General features: G+C 36.7%; 1 protein-coding gene across 2 annotated transcripts in view; it reads left to right on the forward strand.

Moving 5' to 3' along the window:
* The window catches only part of Sos (Son of sevenless guanine nucleotide exchange factor), a 157282-nt gene that overhangs the window by 38693 nt on the left and 104444 nt on the right, over positions 1-14145 (forward strand). For both annotated transcript variants that reach the window (XM_089090363.1, XM_089090362.1), the window contains exon 3: positions 10382-10501. In XM_089090363.1, coding sequence (XP_088946489.1) covers positions 10382-10501 — 120 coding nt within the window. The remainder of the gene's footprint in view (positions 1-10381; positions 10502-14145) is intronic.

Genomic DNA, 14145 nt, shown 5'->3' on the forward strand with positions numbered 1-14145 from the left:
AAGTACCTGACATTTAGTACTTGTCTAATTTATGGATTATGACTCTGTCATGAGGAAGCAATGGAGTAGTTCTAACATCTTTTCTACATAATTTCCTATATGCTATGTCAGGGGCAGTTCCTAATCTTCAGCTTTGAAAGCAACAGCATTGTGCTATACAACAAGTACCTCAAGTCAAGGAAATTTTTCTGAATATACAGGGCAACCATTAGCTCAGAGAAATAAGAAGGTGCCTAATTATTTGATACTGTGAACCCTATAACCCCAATAGAAGTATGCTATAAAGCTAAAAAAAAAAAAAGTTTGGTTTGGACTTGAGGTGCTGGCTATCGGACAAAGTTTCCTTCCATGAACCTTTCATCTTTGAACCAAGAGAAACAGTATTCCTTTCTTCCACATTTTGGTGGACTTATCCACTGACCCTGTAAAGCCTTATCACTTTAGGATCTCTTTCAAGTGCTGCTTTGTGAAGGATTTTCAGTATAACGTCAGAAATGAGACCCAGAAAAGCATGTTGTCAAATTTTTTTCAGCCAATGTTTTCAAACATTTACTTCAGAGTTTGCCAAATTGTAAAAAATGGGAGAAATTTTCACAACCAACCCCACGAGTTTTGATGAATTTTATAAAGTTTGATTTTCAGGAAAATTGATTTTTTTTTCTGGTTATATCTCACAGTGTAGTCAGAGAATTTTGGGTACTGTAGAAGTAATGGTACTGAACCTTTGTTTGAAGGAATTGACTGATTATTGTTATCCTTCACAAGTAAATAACCTATGAAGATGCTACTTACTTACTTAATCCTTAAGTCGGAATGGGTTGAGAGCGTCGTGAGGCTTCACCACTTTGGGCGGTCTGCAGCAAGGGCCTCTGCATCAGACTCACCACGTTGGGCGGTCTGCAGCAAGGGCCTCTGCATCAGACAGAAAAATTCCAGCTTTGTCCAGGAAATTCTCGAGACTATTTTCTCCACCGGAACTTGGGTATTCCTCTTGGACGCTTCAAACCACTACTGGTTGGTTCAAAGTCGTAAAGAATCTGAGCCGTAGTGTCGGCAGGCAATCACAAAATGAAGATACTATATATATGAGAAAATGCCCTGTAATTCAGAATTCGAAGTGATTCATTGATATTAAGGAAAGAAGAATACGATTCGAAAAAAGAGGGGACAAAAATTATAGATTTTGTTCTTCAGTCCCTGAGACTTTACAACATTTCATCTTTAGCTGCAATAGTATTGCAAAGTCAGCAAACAAAACAAGAAATATTTTTTCAAAACTAAAAATAAAGCCCGAAACAAGTGAGCTACTTAATATTAAACCGCCAAAAAATGAACAAAGAACATTATTCCAGAAGATTATTTGTTTATTAAGGTGCAATAACATAGTTTAGCATGGTTGACCTGACCCTGAAACCTGCTTCAGTTTGATTAATTGCAAGCATAAGAGGAAGGAAAAAGAACAATATTTGAGGCAAAGAAACCAGCGACAAAATTTTGTATGAAGCCAAAAACTGTTTTTTCGAAGAAGAAGAAGAGATGTTGCCAAAAAACGAGATATTTACCGATGGAGACGATCAGATATTATGTTTAATAAGAAAAATCCTACTCTTTCCCCCTTTCCCAATAAGTATTTTTCTAAAATTTATCATAGAATTCGTTCTGGAACAAATGGACTAAATTTTCTTGCATTCTCGTATCAGTTTCCTAATTCAAGTGGTAGACTTCTCCTGTCCCCTCTTTGCAGGGATTGTATTATGAATAATTAAACGATTGATCACTGCCTATTTGAATAGAATAAGCTGACGTCTGCACAGCATACCTTGCAGTGCAAATTGTCAAATTGCTTTAAACACCACAAAATCTCACTACCAGCCAAGAGCCTATCTGACTATACCTGCACACAGAGCACAGAAATCAGTATCTATCATCTTATATTTGAACTCATTGAGTTGAAAGATCTACTGAAAGATATGTGAGAATATCTAATAAATAAGAGACAACCAAGCCAGTAGCTCTGTAGCCCACAGAGTGAAGCAAAAGGAAAAGGGCTAAATAGTATCAACTGAAAAGCCCGCCTGCTGTGAAGAAGAAGAAGAAGAAAGTGAATTCAAAATTTGCTTCCCCCAAAAGACAATAACCAAAGGCCTACCTCAGGGAGCAGTCCTCAGTTGCCTCCTATTTGCCCTATATCTCTGGGACATGAACCTACCCCACACAAATCTACAATATGCTGATGATCTGGTGCTATGGTCATCTGGCAACACCTTTCAGATAGTATCTTTCAGATAGCTATGGTCATCTGGCAACACCTTTCAGATAGTATCAGTCAAATCTGCAAAAGTCACTTTTCCAGTTTGAAAAATTCTCTCAACATTCAGATTTACCCATTTCGCCTACCAATTCAAAAATAATCCAATTTTACCGGAAGCGAAACCATGTTAATGCAAAACTAACTCTAAATACAACAACTATTCCAGAAGATAATCATATTAATTACCTAGGTTTCATGCTTGACCAAAAACTTAACTTCCACCTCCACATTTCAAACACAATAAAAAAATGCTATAGAAAAACAAGTAAACTAAAAAGACTTCTTTCCACACCCTGGGGCTTTAAGGAGAAAACCATACTCCAGTTTTATAAATCACATACAAGACCCCATATTGACTATAGGCTCATCGTCTATGGTGAATGTGCAAAGACCGAGATGCAAAAAATTGAAACAACACAAAATGATATAATACGTCTCATATTTGGTCTTAGGAAACCCACAAGCACCAAGTTTCTGCTTATGGAGAGCGGATTAACAACAATAAGGGAGAGACGTAGGTTTCTCTTGACAAAACATCTTCCAAAAATTGAGTCAAATAGCTCACACACATTACATAATTGGTTAAGAAATCCATACCAGCAAAGTCTATTGCACCCAAGTTGCCCTCGTCCCCCCCATGGATGTGGCCAAGCACCATTATAAAAACTGAAGACTCTAAGCGGAATAAAGTTTTAATCCCCATTTTTTTTGTCCTTAATATAATTGCTTAACCTGAAGCAATCACTAATAAAAATCACTTTCAAAGATTTGTTGATGGATCAATAATGAATGAGAAGGTTGCAAGTGGTGCTTTCCTTCCTCACCTGAAAATTGCAATGGGTGACAGCTTATATAATAATTTATCTATAATGTCTGCTGAGTTAAATGCCATAATCATGGCATTAGAACACCTTAAGGAAAACCAACCTTTGATTGCAAATTCAAATAATATTATCATATAATTCGACTCTCTATCAAGCCTTGAGTTGCTGGCCTCAGCTCCTCAATATAAGTTGGACATTGACACTTATCATTGTCTCAGTATTATTGATAATCTTGCTTCAATACATTCCTAGCGACGCTGGCATAAGTGGTAATTATCAGGTTGATGAAATAGCAAAAAATGCTATACATATTGACCAGCCAAGTGGGAGACCAATCCCAATTAGAGATATTTACCGATGGAGGCTATCAGATATTAATTTTAATAAGATTAATCCTATCCTTTCCCCCTTTCCCAATAAGTATCTTTCTAAAATTTATCATAGAATTCGTTCTGGAACAAATGGACTAAATTTCCTTGCGTTCTCATATAAATTTTCTAATTCAAGTGGTTCAATTCCTCTGTCCCCTCTTTGCTGGCATTGTAATATGAATAATGAAACAATTGACCATTGCCTATTTGAATGTAATATGCTGACGTCTGCACAACATACCTTGCTTTGTAAACTGTTAAAATACTCGAAACACCACAAAATTTCACTATCAGCCAAGAGCCTAGCCAACTATACCTGTAGACAGAACAAAGAAATTAACATCTATCGTCTTATAGTCGAACTCCTTGAGTCAAAAGATCTACTGAAAGATATCTGAGAATATTTAAAAGATAAAAGACAACCAAGACAGTGGCTCTTTAACCCACAGAGTGAAGCAAAAAGAAGAGGGCTAAATAGTATCAACTGAATAGCCCGCCTGCAGTGAATTAGAAGAAGAAGCTTCAAAAACAACAAAATTATTCAAAAAACAGCAACACATTAAGAAATTTACAGTTGAATTTTTTGTGAATTATTTGTCTCGATTCGTTATACCGAACCAATCGTACTCAAAATCCTCCTCATGGCCATATTGTGGTGTTTCTTTTGTGGATGGTGAAGTTTTCCCCACAGTAGAGTGCAGACGGTCTGGTATCATAGTACTATCCTTTCTTGTTTTGCTTAAAGCTTATTCCAATAGGCAATGCATAGAACTCCCCCTAAAGAAAAAGTCCCCCCAGATCCCACCCCAAATACTAATGAAATTGATCCCCATCTTCGCTGGTCAAGCTCACTATCACAATGCTCACATGATAGCTCTAATTCTGAGAATAGGATAATGATCAGTGTAGGGGCTAATGTCACTATAGATGATCATGGGTTTCAAGAGGTCCTTTCTAGGAGCTCCAAAAAAAAGAAAAACTTCCCGAATCAAAAGTATTTCCCCTCCCCCTGCCCAAGATTTTCTTGGGCAGGGGGATTTGTTATTTCTTTTAAATAACAAAGATTACTACAATAAGGGTTGCAATTTTCAAATTGTTAAAAATCAATGTTCTCTCTTAACATTCACCGTAATGGATCTTTGCTAATAGCTGTCCAAGATCAGCAATCAGCTGATAGTATGATTAATCTAAATTCCCTTCAGAATATCCCGATTAATGCATCTAAATGGAACACAAAACAATTCCTAACAAAATTAGTAGTAGATAATGTTCCCTCAGAAATATCTATTCAGGAGTTAAAAGAAGGGCTCTCAGATACGGCTGGTAACACAATCCCTGTTGAAGATGTCAGCCAACTGGATAAACCCAACTCTAATGGCCTAAAAACAAGTGGACCTTTCTTTTTTACACTTAAGAAAAAACTAACATCCCAGAAACGTTATTCCTAGTCGGGCAAATCAAACCACACAAGGAACACAAGCCAAAACTTACCCAGTGTCAGAAGTTTTTGAAACTGGAACATACAACAAATAAATGCAATGAAATTCTCCTAGCTTGTAGCAAATGTAAAGGGTCCCATCCTAAAGAGTTGACACCTTTCAACAACACTCAGTCTACATGTATCAATTGTAAAGGCCCACATGAATCTACCAATAAATCACTATGCCCTGCATATAAGAAAAGAGCACTAACACTCTAAATAGCAACAGAGAAACCCATTCCATACCCTTTTGCAGCTATGGAAGCAAATGCTGCCCAACCACACCAAATAAAGAACATAATGAAATCAACCAAAGCTCCCAAGTCAAACACTCCCAATGCAACTAGTACCCCTTACAAAACACGATCCTCTAAACCCCCTAGCTCACATCCCTATCAGAAAGAATCACCAAGCCAACAGGCCTCCTCATCCAGTGAGATGAGGTCTGCCTGGCCCCCCTCCTAAGAAGAAACAAATCAAAAGCACTACCAGGAATTAATCCCTTAATTGACAAACCGAATGCACAACTAAACATACAAACTCCAAATATATGCTTATTCATTCTAAACTGTAATGCAGTTCAGGCCATGAATATACAACAACAACAGAAAACAAAAATCATTGCAGAATCGGCAAAAATCTACACCCTTAATCATATGCTCATCCAAGCAAAAAAAGATCTTGCTTTACTATTAACATAGCTGAACATTGATACACGGTCATATGAAAAATAAATCAACAACACAAGACATATCAATACTCCAGTGGAACGTAAGATCACTTACAGAAAATAAGTTAAATGAACTAACATCTTTTATGAATAATAATTCCATTGATATTGCTTGCCTCCAGGAAACTCATTTAACCCAAAATCACAAATTAAGTCTCTGGGATATACTATCCTGAGAAAGGATAGATCATCAGAGAGAAAAGGAGGTGGAGTAGCTTTAATAATTACTAATAATATAAAATTATGTGGCATCAACTTTCCAGATTTTGTAAATGATGTTGATGCAATTGATATCAGTGTTTGGCTGAATAATACAAAAACTTACATAATAAGCTTCTATAACCCTAATGGCCAAACTGCAGATGCCATGGATTTCTTCAGTTATATAAATAATTCTAATATGTTAAAAAATATAATTATTTGTGGAGGCTTCAATGCCCATAGCCTTTTGTGGGGTAATAAACCAGCAAATAAAGCTGGTAAGTTCATTGAGCGTATGACTTCAAATAATAATGGATTAGCTGTTGCTACCACTCCAAACCTGAATATACATTTCAACCCCAAAAGTTACAGTTTCTATACAATTGACCTACAAATTGTGTCTTTGAATATTTTGAATAAAATTTATATAAATAAAATTGATAGTCTATGTACTGACCACTTTTCCATAGTTTGCTTCCTAAATAAACCTGCTGAAACTCTAACACATACCTCAAAATATATTAACACTAAAGCAAATTGGCCTATGTTCCAAAATAAGCTAAATGATGAAATTACAAGCTTCACCCATAATTCATGCATTTCAAATGCAACAGCCGAGACATATGCTGAAGTTTTGGCATCTTTACTAATAAATACAGCTAATCATGCTATCCCCAGGACAATACCTAAGAAAACCTTCCCTAAACACATTCCCAAAGCATGGTGGACGAATGATTGCCAAAATAAATGGAGAACAAAAAAGGCAGCTAGGAGAACATTCCTAAAAAAAACCATCACCTATTACGTATTTAAGAAAATTACAAGCAGAATCTAATCTAAAAAGGACTGTAATAAATGCTAAATATAACTACTGGAAAAATTTTGCAAATAATCTCTCCAGAGAAACACATGAGCCAATTATTCATAAAGTCATAAGCCACATCTGTGGGAAAAAGACTTCCCAACCCACTCCTGTATGAGCTTATACTTAATAATACCCATTATGACAATGATAATGAAAAAGCTAAGTTATTTGCCACGCTTTTTGTTAATAAGCTAACACCAAATAGTTGCAGCAAAACATCCCCAATCCCTAGGAACCGAAGTTACCAACCTCGTCCAGGATCCGAGTATATAACCAGCCCATTTTCAATCCAGGAAATGAATTATGCAATACATCATATTAGGACCAAGACCAGCAGCAGCTATGACATTATACACCCTACATGGATAAAGAATATCACCCCTTAATACAAACAGGAACTTCTAAATTGTCATAATCATGCTTGGGCTTCATCTACGTTCCCCAATATCTGGAAATGTTCGTCCCTGCTACCAATCCTAAAGAAAAATAAACCCAAAAATAACCCTGAGTCTTATAGGCCTATAATGATTTCTCCTGTGATGGGTAAAATAATATAGAAAATTTTCTATTATCGACTCTTCTGGTTTGTTGAAAAATATAATATGATCCCTCACACTCAAACTGGTTTCAGGAAACACCATTCCTCAACAGATGCTTTCAAAATTGCTAACAAATGCAATAAATGAATCATTTAAAAAAAATAATGTCCTAGTTGCAGCTTTCCTAGACTTTCTAGGGGCATATAGCAATATGAACCACCAGATCCTTCTAACTAAACTTGAAAACCTTGGATTACCCCCTAAGCTAGTTTCTTTTACATAATCTTTCATGGAAGCGCAAAACTTCATTGCACATCTAAGTCTGGCTTCTTCACCCTAAAATACAATAACTAAAGGTCTTCTTAGGGGAGCAGCCTCCAATGTCTTCACCTTTTTTCTATACCTCTGATGCCGTAGCCTATACCGAAAGACTCTGTAACATGGTAACTATCTTGTGCTATGGTCATCTGGCAACACCTTTGAGATTGCACAGTCAAAGCTGCAAAAGTCACTTTTCCAATTTGAAAAATTTTCTCAATATTCAGATTTACCCATTGCACCCACCAAGTCGAAAATAATCCAATTTCACCAAAAGCGAAATTATGTTAATACAAGACTAACTCTACATGGAACAACTCTTCCAGAAGATAATCATATTAATTAACTAGGTCTCATGCTTGACCAAAAACTTAATTTCCACCTCCACATTTCAAACACAATAAAAAAACGCTATAGAAAAACAATTATACTACAAAGACTTCTTTCCACATCCTGGGGCTGTAAGGAGAAAACTTTACTCCAGTTTTATAAGTCACATATAAGACCCCATAATGACTATGGGCTCATCGTCTATGGTGCATGTGCAAAGACCCAGATGCGAAAATTGAAACCATACAAAATAATATAACACGTCTCATATTTGGTCTTAGGAAACCCACAAGCACCAAGTTTCTGCTTATGGAGAGTGGATTAACAACAATAAGAGAGAGACGTAGCTTTCTCTTGACAAAACATCTTACAAAAATTGAAGAAAAGGGGTCAAACGTCCGACATAAATGGCTTAGAAATCCAGCCAAGAAAACAGGGATTATAGAAGGGCATACCAATATTCAGGAGAAGTTTTTTGTACCAACAATGTCTATTGAATCTGCTTTATTCGAATTCCCGCCATGGACTTGGCCAATTCCCATAATAAATACTGATTTCTCAAAGTGGACTAAAGATTTAACCCCCATTGCTTTCGTCCAGAAAAAATTCGCTGAACTTAATACAGTTACTTATAATAACCATTTCCAAATTTTTGTTGATGGGTCCAAAATGAATGAGAAGGTAGCAAGTGATGCTTTCCTTCCTCACCTAAAGATTGGAATGGGTAAGAGATTGTATAATAGTGTATCTATAATGTCTGCAGAGTTGAATGCCATAATCATGGCATTAGAACACCTTATGGAAAATAAACCTTTGATTGATAATTCAAATAATATTATAGCTTATTCTGGCTCTTGATTAATCCTCAAGTTACTGTATTCATCTCCATAGTCAACTTTTGACAGCGGTACAAGTCGTCCTATTAGTGTCGTAGACAATATAGTGTCAAGTGACATAGGGGTCTATCTTTTGCTCATTCTTAGACACCCTGGTATGTGGCGTAGCCACCAGGTTTGCGAAATAACAAAAAATGTTTTAAAGATCGATCAGCTAAGTGGGACACCAATCCCCATTAGAGATATTTACCGATGGAGACTATCAGATATTATGTTTAATAAGAATAATCCCACTCTTTCCCCCTTTCCCAATAAGGATTTTTCTAAAATTTATCATAGAATTCGTTCTGGAACAAATGGCCTAAATTTTCTTGCATTCTCCTATCAGTTTCCTAATTCAAGTGGTTCAGTTCCCCTGTCCCCTCTTTACAGGTATTGTAATATGAAAAATGAAACACTTGACCCCTGCCTATTTGAATGTAATACGCTGACGTCTGCACAGCATACCTTGCATTGTAAACTGTTAAAGTGCTTCAAACACCACAAAATCTCACTGTCAGCCAAGAGCCTAGCCAACTACACTTGCACACAGAGCACAGAAATCGATATCTGTCATCTTATATTTGAACTCATTGAGTCGAAAGATCTACTGAAAGATATCTGAAGATGTCTAATAAATAAGAGGCAACCAAGCCAGTAGCTCTGTAGCCAATAGAGTGAAACAAAAGGAAAAGGGCTAAATAGTATCAACTGAAAAGCCCGCCTGTTGTGAAATAGAAGTGAATTCAGCCGCAAGTTAATTGTCCCAAAAAGAAGATTACGAATTTATCCTGAGTAAAAAAGAAATATTCAAAGATTGGGATAGCCTAATTGTCAACCCAACCCAGTAAGAAGAGGGGCCAATGATCTGATTTTCAGGACGCACCCCTCGATTCACTACAGTTGATTGTTGACGAATTTGAGGAAGATTGACATCTTGGAGTGATCTCTAACAATATTTCATGTATATAAATAAGATAATAATAATTAATTATTAAAGCATAGCATATATTAAATACGAAACCTAACCTAACCTAGGTCCCCCCCCCCCCTTAACCCCAAAAATCAACAGTTTAAATATCGTAAATACATACTTTAACGTGAGCTATGCTACTATGCAAGGTTCTTCAGCCTCTGTTATAGCCCTTGGACTATTTCAATTAATGAAATGGAGCAGACTATATATTTGGGACAATATTTGCTTTTAGGGATCCTAATATTTATAAACTGCTGAAATATTTCTCCCCGTTCTTGCAATAAGGGGACAAATGATCGAAGATGTTTTGTCGAGTTATAGGCTATTGCATATATTTCATGCATATAAATTGCTGAAGGAACTCCACCCCAAGAAAAATTGTAGCCTAAAGATCAGCTTTTTTTGCTTTTCTGACACTGCCCCATCCAGTGGATTGAATTTGTTTATCTGAAGTAGTACCTTTACATTTGCTAGAAAAGAAGGGTAGAATAAGTGATGATGCTTCCTTATGCTTGTTTCCAAAATTAATGATTTATCCATTCTTTTCGTTTTTTTTTACAGCTGCTCCAGCAAGTTCACCCCACTTTGGAAGCTCAGCTAGACGCATTAGAATACGTGGAGAAGCTTCTTTTCAAGGTTTTGAGTATGCTTTGCTTGAAACCAACCCCACATTCCATTCAGGTTTGATTTTATTATCTCTAAATGGTTTTAGAACTCCTTCTAATGTTAGTGTGGAGCCAGTAGAGCGTAGGACATGTTAAAATAGGCAAATTCAGTGGACATTATGGAACAATAAGGAAAGAACTTACAAATTATAAGATATTGCGGTTGGGATTGGTGATTGGGGGAGGTTTTTTTTTAATTTAAATATATTTGCAATTAAAAAGATTATGTTTTTTTGCTCCAAAACAGTTTTCTGTTTAACTTGACCATTTCCTGCATATTTAGACCTATTCCAGAATATGGCTACCCGTACCGTAATGTATGACGGGGCTCCCAAAAACACTTCTTGCTATTCTAGAAGACTGAAATATTGCTAGCAGGACAGGATGCAGCATTCCAAAATATTAGTCATTAGCTTTAAAGGAAAGGTCTGATATATTGTCAATGAATGTTGCTCCGTATGTTACTCCCTCACACACTTCCGATATGCTTTTCGGTTTTGTGCTGCTGTTTCTTAAGAGTTATCTTCAATGAGGATAAAGTGCCTTATATTTCCCTTCTTCGGAGAGCAAATCTAGTCACCCTTAAGGAAAGGAGAGTAAAAATTTCCTTGTGTTTTGTTAACGATGCCCTTCATAATCAGTGATGTAATTTCGTCAAAATCACAGGAGGGGGGCACAGTTGGAGCCGATTTTTCCAAATCAAGTGAAAATAACAGTCAAAAATGAAAAATTAGAGATATTTTACCATAAGGGCAAAGATTTTCTAAAGAAAACTGACCTGTTTCTCTGGATGCTTGAATTATGCAGGCTTATCTTAGTTTTGATAAGATTTTTTGCAGAAACTAATTTTCTGTTGTGGTTGGGTGGGGGCGTGGGGGGAGGGCAATCTGTGGACTGGAGGGGACAACTGCCCCCTTGCCCCACAGCAAATTACATCCTTGTTCATAACCCTCAGACAACTCCCCTTTTCCCTGGTCAATATGAATCACCAGGTTTTGCGAGTTCAGGGTGCTAGAATAGGTTTGAAAATTAATGCTAAGAAGACTATGTCACTAAGGCTAGGAATAAGTGAAGATGAAAGGGTGACGTTGGGTAACGAAAAGATTGATCAGGTGGGCAGCTTCACTTACCTTGGTAGTATTATTAGTAAAGATGGTGGGAGAAGTGAAGATGTTAAAAGTTAGAATAGCCAAGGCTCAGGGTGTTTTTTCACAGTTAAAAAAGTTTGAAAGAATAGGAAGATAAGTCTGCAAACCAAGATTAGAATATTAGAAGTTACAGTGATGGCAGTGGTCACATATGACTCTGAAGCATGGGCGCTCCGAAAAGCGGATGAATATTTTCTAGATGTTTTCCAAAGAAATTGCTTACGGATTGTTCTGGGTACCCGGCTGACTGACCGTATTTCAAACAATAGGCTGTACGAAAAATGTGGTTTAATACCGCTCTCTAGGACTATAATGAAAGAAAGTTTGAGGTGGCTAGGGCAAGTTGTGCGGATGAAGGATGACAGATTGTCGAAGTTAGTCCTTTTCGGCCAACCTTCTAGAGCTAAACGGAAAGCAGATTGTCCTTGTCTGCGGTGGGAGGACGTCATAAAGAAAGATTTAAAGGAAGTGGGAACTTCCTGGGAGAGTGTAGAAAGGGAGGCTTTGAATAGATTGGGATGGTAGAGGAGCGTGCGTAGCTGTGTTGGTGTCAGGCGGCTTAGTGCTGCGGTGAGTTGTTAGTAGTAGTAGAAGCAGTAATATTCACCCCTTCGACCTCTCCTCCCGCGTTCTGCTTTACAAAAATCCCCCTTCTTGACCCAATAAAAGTTTCCATTGAAAAGTATGGAAGAACTTCCATCCCTTATATAGTTGACAAATTCAATAAATGAATCCCCCCCCCCCACTTAATGGCCTTTTACCTTATAATTTTGATGTTTATTTTGCTAATTTTCAGCTTTCTATTTCTTGGTTGCAAAACTAAATTGTTTAATTTTTTGTTTTAATTTTTTGATTCCCTTTCTAATTTTAGAGAGTTTCCTTTGTTTTGACATTTTTAATGATTTGGCATTGACCCTTTAATAATTTTTGTTGCTGTTGTTTGTTTTTGGTTGTTTTTTTTTGTTTATTGACGCTAGAGTTTGAATTCGGCCCATTTGGGCTTGTGACAGCCGTTTTTCAGTAATAAATCTTATCTTACACATCTCCGGAATTTATTCAGTTTCGTCTACCCGAGGGCGTGAAAATTCAGTAAGTTCATAAACCTATTGATTAAACTGGGTTACGAATGGATGGCTAATGTCTTATACCAATGGGTTGTCGTATACCAAATATCTGTTATCACTTCTAACGACATGTTGAGTACTTGCTTGGCCTGGTTCTCTCATATATATAAAAGAAATGTAATTTAAACTCTAAATAAGTTAAAACTGAAAATATTAAGACGTTACGGCAATAATAATGCACATATACAATCAGGCAAAATCAAAGACCTTATATTACTAGACTCCAAACTCGGATCCAATAACATAATATATATTATAGCTTATGTTTTAGATTTCATATTAGCAGAATGTACTTGGTTGATATGGCTATATTAATATTTTATGGTCTCATCAAATCTTCTCTCGTCAAAGATTAATATATAAGGTTTGTTCTCCCTTTGTAGCGAATGGATAGTCATTGCAACTCGGGATGAGTCTCATTTGATTAGAAGTTAAAATTTTAGTGTGATTTTTCAGGTTTGGTTGTTTTGAAGGGTACCAACTAACAAGACCCCTCTTTTGCCTTTTTCTGTCTCCAAAATCCGTATAAATCTCGTGGCATTGGTCACGATTTTCAGATTGTCCTCTTTGTCAAAGTAGTTCTAAGATCTAATTAATATGCATCCAGGGACAACAGGAACAATAAAGCCCAGGAGCAAGGGTACTATATTATAACGATTGCTAATGTTTACTGACATGTTTTATAGTGAAAAATAAAGGCGGGCTTGTTAGAATCTTGGCCGTTTCCTGGAAGAATGGGACCTTAAATTTTTGTTGGGATGATGGAGGTTGTTAAGCTTGAAAATGGACCGAGAAAATTTTGACTCGGATTGTTTTGAAACTTGCATCCGTAGGTCCTTAGCCAGTGTGGCCCTTATTAAAACAATGACTTGGGGGTAAGGACCCCAAAAAGGGTTGATAAATTATCTTCGATTTGCTTAAAACTTGTGTTTTAAGTCCTTTGGGCGAAGGGAATCCTAGTTTATAAGATCTAACTGAAACCGAATATTGACCGAGAAATGGGGTATTTTTTTTCAATTGGCTTGAAACTTACATCAATGAGGCCAATGGGACCTTTATGCAAAAAGAAAAAACTTAAGAAATATTTATCTGCCTTAAAATAGGGACCAAAGCAAAAAGTGATGTTTTGGGTGGCTTGAAGTCTTGATATATTAGTCTCAGTACTAAGGGCACCCCAATGTATATGTATACAGACCTTATTGAAGACAAATACATTAAAACAAATTGGTTTCAACAATTTATGACGCCCAAAACCTGGGCAAAAATTGGTGTTCTCTCAGCGCCTAAAAACTTACAAGTAATGTATACAATGATAGGGTGACCCTTAGCCTTAGCCAAGGTGCCCCTTATTAAAACATTGGCTTGGGGGTAAGGACCCCAAAAAGGGT

The sequence above is a fragment of the Artemia sp. Qi Xiang Cuo genome, chromosome 6 (assembly GCF_049724085.1).
Source record: "Artemia sp. Qi Xiang Cuo chromosome 6, ASM4972408v1, whole genome shotgun sequence".
Lineage (NCBI taxonomy): Eukaryota > Metazoa > Arthropoda > Branchiopoda > Anostraca > Artemiidae > Artemia > Artemia sp. Qi Xiang Cuo.